The 10,000-nt window shown below is 47.8% G+C and overlaps 1 protein-coding gene across 1 annotated transcript in view; it reads left to right on the top strand.

The window, feature by feature from the left end:
* Positions 1-10,000, top strand: part of arhgef17 (Rho guanine nucleotide exchange factor (GEF) 17) — a 126,831-nt gene that overhangs the window by 12,349 nt on the left and 104,482 nt on the right. Inside the window, exons 8-13 of the mRNA XM_080429333.1 lie at positions 236-888; positions 1,050-1,189; positions 2,984-3,537; positions 3,664-3,999; positions 5,769-6,088; positions 7,868-8,174. Of these exons, the coding sequence (XP_080285459.1) occupies positions 236-888; positions 1,050-1,189; positions 2,984-3,537; positions 3,664-3,999; positions 5,769-6,088; positions 7,868-8,174 (2,310 nt within the window). The remainder of the gene's footprint in view (positions 1-235; positions 889-1,049; positions 1,190-2,983; positions 3,538-3,663; positions 4,000-5,768; positions 6,089-7,867; positions 8,175-10,000) is intronic.

The following is a 10,000-nucleotide window of genomic DNA, read 5'->3' on the forward strand; positions in this document are numbered from 1 at the left end:
AAGCGTTAAATGTACGGATCACGATGTAACATTACGGAGCGGGCAGACAACCAGACCGGCAACAGCTGTCGCACCGGGATTAATAATAATAATAATAAACTTTATTTGTAGAGAACCTTTCATGACATGAAATGCAGCTCAGTTCTTTACAGAGCCAGAATACAATTACAAAAAAAGACGTACCCTACCTTTTAACTAAAATGTTTTCTTTCCAATTCCATAACCTTTGCTCCAGAGAGATCTACAGAGAGATGTAGAGAGAGACCACAGAGACCTCCACAGGGACCCCCACAAAGACCTCCACAGAGAGCCCCACAAAGACCTCCACAGGGACCCCCACAAAGACCTCCACAGAGAGCCCCACAGAGAGCTGCAGAAGGTGGACTCCTCAGAGAGCATGTCCTGTGAGCGTTCTGCAGGAGGAGATCTGTCGGGGCACGACGAGTCCAGCCTGACGGACGAGGGCATCATGACCGAGCCGGAGTCGGGCCCCTGCGACCCGCCCTGCGGGGAGGGGGAGGGAGGGCGGGGGCAGGGGGGGCCCTGGGGGTCCTTCCTTCTGGGGTCCCCCCCCCTGGTAGCCAGGGACGTCCTGGGGCAGCCGGTGACCGTCTGGAAGCAGTCTGCTCTCCACCAGACGGACGGCCTGGACCAGAGGACAGACCAGAGGACAGACCAGAGGACAGACCAGAGGACGGACCAGAGGACAGACCAGAGGACAGACCAGAGGACAGACCAGAGGACAGACCAGAGGACAGACCAGAGGACAGACCAGAGGACAGACCAGAGGACAGACCAGAGGACAGACCAGAGGACGACGGAGGCGGAGACCACGAACGCGAGCGTTACGACTCCGTCCAACGCAGCTCCACCTCGTCCCACCCTCAGGTAGAGTCTACCAAACTACCACGTAATCGCCCCATCGTAATGATGTGAGATAATCGTTGTTATTTTTCATATACTGCGTTCACACTGGCAGCTCTAATGGTTTAACCCCTCCCCCTAATGGTTTAACCCCTCCCCCTAATGGTTTAACTCCTCCCCCTCAGGGCTGAGAGTGACTGCATCATCATGGACAGTAACCAGACCGCCCCCCAGCAGGGGGCCACAGAGAGGCTGGAAGCCCCTCCCACCCCTAGTGCCGTCCGCCGTCGACGGAAGTTCTCGTCTGGTAACAATAACACCACAGGTACGAGCCTGACACAGTTAGCATCATCACACCGCCGCTGTTAGCATCATCACACCGCAGTTAGTTAGCATCACACCACCTCAGTTAGCATCACACCGCTGTTAGCGTATAACCACCACTGTTAGCATCACACCACCACAGTTAGTTAGCATCTCACTCAACACCACCTCAGTTAGCATCACACCGCTGTTAGCAGCATCACACTACCACTGTTATTTATTTTATTTACATGCTCCAATGTTTGCAAAAAAATATTAAATCGTTACATTGTTCAATCATTTGCATGTTAATGAACCAGGCTAACCGTGTTAATGAACCAAGCTAACCGTGTTAATGAACCAAGCTAACCGTGTTAATGAACCAGGATAACCGTGTTAATGAACCAGGCTAACCATATTAATGAACCAGGCTAACCATGTTAATGAACCAGGCTAACCATATTAATGAATCAGGCTAACCAGGCTAACCATGTTAATGAACCAAGCTAACCGTGTTAATGAACCAGGCTAACCGTGTTAATGAACCAGGCTAACCATATTAATGAACCAGGCTAACCATGTTAATGAACCAGGCTAACCATATTAATGAACCAGGCTAACCAGGCTAACCATGTTAATGAACCAGGCTAACCATATTAATGAACCAGGCCAACCATATTAATTAACCAGGCTAACCATATTAATGAACCAGGCTAACCATATTAATGAACCAGGCTAACCATATTAATGAACCAGGCTAACCAGGCTAACCATGTTGATGAACCAGGCTAACCAGGCTAACCATGTTGATGAACCAGGCTAACCAGGCTAACCATATTAACTCTTTGACTGCGGACGACGCGATAACGCGTCAAGTGCTACTTTGTCCAGTTGGCCGTCGACGCGTTCGACGCGCTGGACGCGCGTTCATTGTTTAATCTCTGATTGCGCTATGCTGCTTAATATTCAATGTTATTTTCGAGTTCCACTTACTTCACCCACATCTGCATCCGGTTTCATGACCTGGATTCCGTTTCCGTTTTTTGATTTTTTTCCCCGGTCATTTTCGTCCAAAATAGGTAAACAAACGGTTTTTCACACGGTATAACAGACAAACGGACAGGTTCTCTTCTATAATCTATGGTCTGGGTGACGATCAGTCATCGCCGTCGTGTATCACATCGTAATTTTGGCCGATCAGACAATCTGGGACTACGTCACATCCGTTTTCATGTTTTTCCCTGTCTAATCTCCCAAGAAGGGTGACAGTGACCCAACGACCTGATCAAGCTGTCATGTGCTGCTCTCTAGTGGCGGATTTGTGCTGTGCCTTTAAATTATGTGTCTTTAAATTATTTTCATGAAAAAAATTCAAAATATAAAAATAAAGAAACACGAAAATTGCTGGCACACTTTATGAAAATACTCTGGCAGTCAAAGAGTTAATGAACCAGGCTAACCATGTTGATGAACCAGGCTAACCAGGCTAATCATATTAATGAACCAGGCTAACCATATTAATGAACCAGGCTAACCATATTAATGAACCAGGCTAACCATATTAATGAACCAGGCTAACCATATTAATGAACCAGGCTAACCAGGCTAACCATGTTGATGAACCAGGCTAACCAGGCTAACCATGTTGATGAACCAGGCTAACCATGTTGATGAACCAGGCTAACCAGGCTAACCATATTAATGAACCAGGCTAACCATATTAATGAACCAGGCTAACCATATTAATGAACCAGGCTAACCAGGCTAACCATGTTGATGAACCAGGCTAACCAAGCTAACCATGTTAATGAACCAGGCTCAGACTCAGACTCCGCGGTGCAGCGCTCCCTCAGTGACCCCATGCCTCAGCGGCGCCGCCCTGTGGCCATAGAGGGGAACAGCGTGGACAGCAACCTGCTGGGCTCTCTGTCCGTTAAAGGAGGCGGAGCTCCGGCCGACTCCTCCTCCGCGGCCGGTGGAGGCGGCGGCCTATCGGAACGCTTAGCCGGCAGCGCGGCCAGCGACCTATCGGTGTGCAGCAGCAGCGACGGCGTCCAGGACTACGTGGGCGTGATCCTGGGCATCGTGGGCGAGCCGGGCGCCATGGAGCGGCTGATGGCCGAGGCGGAGCGGCACGGCGCCAACGGCAAGAAGAAGAAGTCTCTCAGCGACCCCAGCCGCCGCGCCGGGGCGGCCGACCACGCCCCTCAGAGCAACGCCGACGCCCAGTTCAAAGGTCACCGCCGCCGCCCCAACAGCGACGAGCCAATCGGCGAGCAGGATCGTCATCAGATCCTCCCGCCTGCCAGCAGTGAGCCAATCCTCAGCGAGCAGAGGGAGGAGCTATGGGAACCGGAGCACGCAACACAGGTGAACACAAATATTATACTTAAAGGAACACTATGTCACTTTTTTTTAACGTTCTCTGTACACCTACATTCTATTTTTAATATAAGTATATAAGTGACAAGTCAACCTTTTCACCTGGGAATGCAGACACAGACGCACCAGCCTCGCCACGGGACGGCCGCTAGCGACGTTAGCAAGCCGCGCTCGCTGTCCCAATGCTCCCTCCCCTCCGACCACGGCGAAGACGACGCCGACGAAGACGCCGACGACTACGACGATGATGTCATAGACCGGAGAGGAGGGGGAGGGGGGAAGAAATTTAACTTTGACCTCAAACTGGCCGAGGTCCTGTCGCCCAGGATGAGCCGGCGAGCCGCCAGGAAGCGACCGAACCGCCCGGCTCTGTTCTCCCTCCCCAGCGAGGAGGACCCCTCCCCGCTGGGTTCCCCCCAAACCTCTCTGGAGGAGGACCCCCTGACCAGGGTTAGTATTAGAGTTTTTATTTCACCTTTTCATTCGTTTTTTTTTGTTTTGTTTTCAATTTCAGGTTCGTTTTCATTCACAGGGACTCAGATTCTGCTATTAGTTATTTATTTAAAGGCCTAGTATGAGGGGCACGGCGTTGCAGTCGGTAGCGCTGTCGCCTCACAGCTAGAAGGTCCTGGGCTCGATTCCCGCCGGGGACGCTGTGGGCGCTGGGGGCGTGTCCTCACCTCCGCGTCATCAGCGCCCATACCCTAGGTGGGGTTGGTGTAAGGGCCTTTCTGTGTGGAGTTTACATGTTCTCCCCGTGTCTCCTAGGGTAGTTAATACCCTCACAAAAACATGCAGTAATCCTGGTCTCTATACCGCCTCCCCCATAACGTGTTCCTTCCACCCGCTACGTCCTACCGGGGAAACTCTCCTGTCAGGTGATAAGAAGGTCAGTTGGCTCTCATGCATTGAAGGAGGCATGAGCTCGGCTTTGAGCTCCCTAGGCTGGCGGGGGGAGTGTAGCGCCCAGGATTACTTAGATAATTGGCACCGGGTGAAAAAGGGTTACAAAATCGTGGGATAATTTCTTTTTATAAAACAATTAAAAGATAGGCCTAGTACGTTACTTTGCCCTGGGTTTAGAATAGAATAGACTGTTATTTGCCATTTGCACACATGCGTAGGAAGTCTTGGAGCTCGGCTCCCAGGTTCAGCATTCGTTCAAGATCTTTCAAAAATAGCAGACAAACTTGTAGATCTGCTATTTTTTGACCAGCCCCAACGTGTGAAATAATGGTTATAGCTAAAAACATACACACTACACCAGGGGTGATGCAACTTAGAGGATGTAGAGGCCCACTATATTTACACACTCACTCCAGAGGAACACGTTGCTCATAGCCTACTGTCGGACAGACACCTCTTATCTCCGTATTGTTTCAGTAAATTAATGCCGTAATTCGTCATTCTAGTATGTCACACAAAAGTAGCAAAAATAGCTGATCTACAGGCTCAAAACAGCTGAAATCAACGATATATCAGTATTCTGATATTAACCTGTGGGCCACACAGTGGGCCTTGTGTGGCCCCCGGGCCGCCAGTTGCCCATGTATGCACTACACAGCATGCGTTCCCGGAATGAAGGGGTTAAATGAAGATATAAGGTTGAAATGAGTTGAAGTGACTCTATGACAGCGCTACTCAACCCGCGGCCCGCGGGCCGCATGCGGCCCCAACTCTGCGGCCCCTCATGGTCAAACCCCCCCCCCCCAAAAAAATAAAAAAAATACATTTCCGTTCAAATATATGGGTTGCTTCATTTTTTTCCTCCAAAACAAACAAACAGACATACATACAGGTGCGTCAATTGTTACAGGTATAATGCATAGTTTTCTATGCATTTCGGGTGTTTTGGGCGGTTTGACCCCCCAAAACACCAGGATAGGTTTCCCTTATTTCAATCTCTGGGAGTTGGCAACCCTAACCTTGCCATACCTTAGCTTTTGCTGTAACTCAAGCCACTGGACATACACACACAATAAACAGGTACAGTGAAAATAATATGATGTCAAAAAGTACATTTTCTTATAACAATAACAATGTGTAGTGTGTGTTACAAAATAGAAAAATTCTAAATAGGACCGACATTTTTTAGCTTGCGGCCCCTTGGACTTTTGGTATTTTGCTGAGTGGCCCCTGAGCCATCTTAAGTTGAGTAGCCCTGCTCTATAACAACTGACCCCCCCCCCTCTCCCCCCTACCCTCTCTCTGCCCCTCAGCCCCCCAAACCCAGGTCCAAACACGTCCGCCATGCCAGCGAACCCTCCTCCACCTTCATCCCCATCTCCCCTCCTCCTCCTCCTCCTCACCACCTCCCCCAGAGGAAGGAGGGGGGGGGCTGCCGGCCCGCCCTGGAGCCCACCATCCTGGGTGGAGGTCCGCGGGGCGAGGAGGAGGAGGAGGAGGAAGAGGAGGCCTCGACCGACCGCTTCATCATGACGCTGACCGCTCCGCCACCTCCTCTTCCTGAGGCCCCCCCAGGGTCGGGGCCAAGGGCGGGGCCCGCACAGGTGCCGGGGGCCCCGTATGGGACCCAGGGGTAAGGCCCCCCCTGTCACAATGATCATATAACAGCCTTAAAGGGCCAGACCACTCTGGTAGAGGTTTGGGTTGTGTAGTTATCTTAAAGGGCCAGACCACTCTGGTAGAGGTGTGGGTTGTGTAGTTATCTTAAAGGGCCAGACCACTCTGGTAGAGGTTTGGGTTGTGTAGTTATCTTAAAGGGCCAGACCACTCTGGTAGAGGTTTGGGTTGTGTAGTTATCTTAAAGGGCCAGACCACTCTGGTAGAGGTGTGGGTTGTGTAGTTATCTTAAAGGGCCAGACCACTCTGGTAGAGGTTTGGGTTGTGTAGTTATCTTAAAGGGCCAGACCACTCTGGTAGAGGTGTGGGTTGTGTAGTTATCTTAAAGGGCCAGACCACTCTGGTAGAGGTGTGGGTTGTGTAGTTATCTTAAAGGGCCAGACCACTCTGGTAGAGGTGTGGGTTGTGTAGTTATCTTAAAGGGCCAGACCACTCTGGTAGAGGTTTGGGTTGTGTAGTTATCTTAAAGGGCCAGACCACTCTGGTAGAGGTTTGGGTTGTGTAGTTATCTTAAAGGGCCAGACCACTCTGGTAGAGGTGTGGGTTGTGTAGTTATCTTAAAGGGCCAGACCACTCTGGTAGAGGTTTGGGTTGTGTAGTTATCTTAAAGGGCCAGACCACTCTGGTAGAGGTGTGGGTTGTGTAGTTATCTTAAAGGGCCAGACCACTCTGGTAGAGGTGTGGGTTGTGTAGTTATCTTAAAGGGCCAGACCACTCTGGTAGAGGTGTGGGTTGTGTAGTTATCTTGCCATGATGTCACTTTAAAGGTGGAGTAGTTATCTTGCCATGATGTCACTTTAAAGGTGGAGAGGAAATCTGAAATAATTGCTCCATTGATTAGAAATTGATCATTTTAAATATGCTCCTCATTGACTTACATTGTACGCTGAAACAGATCTCAAAGTCACTCTTTTAGCACGTAAACAAACACAAACAAAGCTGATTCAGACAATTATAGAACATCACCAAACCCACTACTGTACTATTTTTATTAGGAAGAAAATCGATAGCAAAATCAACAGGAAGTTCACATTTGTATTAGAAAAATACAGGAGTGGGTTTGGTGATGCTCTGTATTGTCTGAATCAGCTTTGTTTGTGTTTGTTTACGTGCTAAAAGAGTGACTTTGAGATCTGTTTCACCGTACAATGTCAATGAGGAGCATGTTTTGAATTATCAATGTCTAATCAATGGAGCAATTATTTTAGGTTTCTTGTCCACCTTTTGGAGTTACATCATGACAAGGTAACTAAACAACCACAATTATTTGAGATTCGGCTATTTCCACTATATATATGTATTATTATATATTTTTTTAGTTTGAGAGTTTAAAGTTATTACATTATGTCAGTCCTTTATTTTGTACATTTCAGTTATTTGCCATTATTTCTGCGCCCGTGTAATTTGTGTTTACGAAGCCTAAAAGACAAACAGAAATGTCATTTTTATTCATATGTTCCAATGTTGAATGCCCCCCCCCCCCCCCCCCACAAAAAAAAAACACACAATTAAATCGTTAATCACAATTAAATAAATAATGACTTATTTTCTATCAATTACACGCCCCATGAAGCCTTGAGTTCATGGAGATTCTTTTAGTTTTTGTCTCATTCCTGAGACAATAATTTGATGACCCGGTGGAGTCTCAGGTAATTGATAGAAAATAAGTAAATGTTTTGGGGGTGAACTACTCCTTTAAAATCAACAAGTAAAAAACGTTGTGATGTCGTCACAGGCCTACGGAGGGGACGCCGTTGTCACCAGAGGGTCCTACCGAGACCCCCCTATCCAGTGGAATAAAGGTCCCAGGGGGTCCCCCACCCGGTGGAGTAAATATCCCAGGGGGTCCCCCACCCGGTGGAGTAAATATCCCAGGGGGTCCGCCACCAGGGGGTCTCCCCCCGTCCAGTGGATTAAAGGTTCCAGGGGGTCCAGCCCCACCCAGTGGACTAAAGGAAGCTGGACCCCAGAAGGGCGTGGTGGAGGACCCCCAGACCCCCGCCCTGCCCCCACCTCCCCCCCAGAGGACCAAGCCCACAGTGGTGAGTTTTAATGGATTTATTTGCTTTCTATCTCTGTCTGGTTTGAAAACAATGTCTAGAGGTTACGTAGGTAACCCCGGTTCTTTTAGTTTAGGAGTGAGACACTCCCTATGGGAATTCATTGCTGTTTTTTCAAACGGAACATGTTGTGTGAGTGAAGGAGCGGTAACGCTGCTCTTTGAGCCTGAACGCACCGTCTCTGGGTTGTAGCTAGTTAGCCAGTCAATGAGTAGTAAGTACAGAGAAAGTGACGACTAGTCGCAGCGTCTTGTTTATTGACCGCTTGTTTGCCGAGCTGTAAAAAACAAACTAGTATGTTTTAGTGCAGTTCTTTTAACCCATTGAGACCTGAAGCCGATTCTACATGTCTCCTAAATCTCAACAGTTTTCTGAAAAACTTATGTTTCTATATCAGTGGTGCTCAATCTTTTTCATGTCAAGGACCCCCAAAATTATATGTATTTGGCCGCGGACCCCCATCAAAATATTTAGTTCCAGGGACCCCCCAGAAGCAACGATTTGAGTGAAAAAATGTTCGCTTTAAAAAAATATGTATTCAAAGATTTGCACACATTTTCACGATTTTTCAAAAATAGCAGATCTACAAGCTCGTAGCGCGGCACTCGGTGCCGCGCTATGAGCTTGTATATCTGCTATTTTTGAATAGCCCAAAGTGTAAAATGCTTTTTAGCTCAAATCTAAAAATGACACAGTTCCAGGTTTTAATGGGTTAAATCGTGAAAATGTGTGCAAACCTTTGAATATATATTTGTTAAAGCGAACATTTTGTAACTGTCAAATGTCTTAATTTTTCTTAAAAACCATACTGTTGCTGTAATATCAGTGGTGCTCAAAAAGTTTATCTTGTCAAGGATTCCCCATCAAAATATGTTGTTCCAGGGACCTCTCAGAAGCAACGATTTGAGTCGAAACAGTTTAAAAAAATATTTGTATTCAACTCAAATGTTCAAGATTTTTTCAAAAATAGCAGATCTACAAGCTCGTCGAGCTTTGAAATTCATTTTTCTACTGCTTTCTGTCTCTGTCTGGTTTGAAAACAATGTCTTTTCTATCCTTGGAATTCATTTCTGTTTTTGCCAGACCCAAGGGGTCGGGCTTACATGAGGCTTTGTATCTGTTTCGTCCATACATGGGCAGGGGTCATTTGTCCTCCGGCCCCAGCCAAAAAAAAGTTTGTGACGTCCCCTTTCGTCACGAACTATTCATGACATCATGAACTTCAGTTATAAAGTGGTTTGTAGGTGTGTTACATACTAGGACTTCATTTTGGGTCTGGCAGAACCAGGTCTCCTGGTCTTGTTCAAACAGAACATGCTGTGTGAGGGAGCAGTAGTAAAGGCTGCTCTTTGAGCCTGAACGCACCGTCTCTGGGTCGTAGTTAGCCAGTCCATGAGTAGGAACCGTGGAAGTGACGACTAGTTGCAGTGTCTGTTTATTAACCGCTTGTTGCCAAGCTGTAAAAAACAAACCAGTATGTTTTAGTGCCATTTGTTGCCATTTGTTGCCATTTCAAAGTTGTGTATCTTTGTCCTGATGGCACGGAGTCATTTACTACTGTGGTGCTAAACGCGTGACGGCTTTGTTGTTCATATCAGAAAGTGTGGGTGTGGAAGTGTGAGCGTCTTAGAGCAGGGGTCTTCAACAGGGGGTCCGAGACCCCTAGGGGGTCCTCAGAGTTACTACAGGGGGGCCGCAAAATCTTTGTGTGATATGGTTATTCTTTCTTACATTAACCACTTGAACCCTAGCATCCCTATTCTGGGGAGAACTTAAGCCAAACATAGCAGATCTACAGCGAGGCCTTG

This window comes from Gymnoscopelus braueri (genome assembly GCF_963280865.1).
Source record: "Gymnoscopelus braueri genome assembly, chromosome: 5".
Lineage (NCBI taxonomy): Eukaryota > Metazoa > Chordata > Actinopteri > Myctophiformes > Myctophidae > Gymnoscopelus > Gymnoscopelus braueri.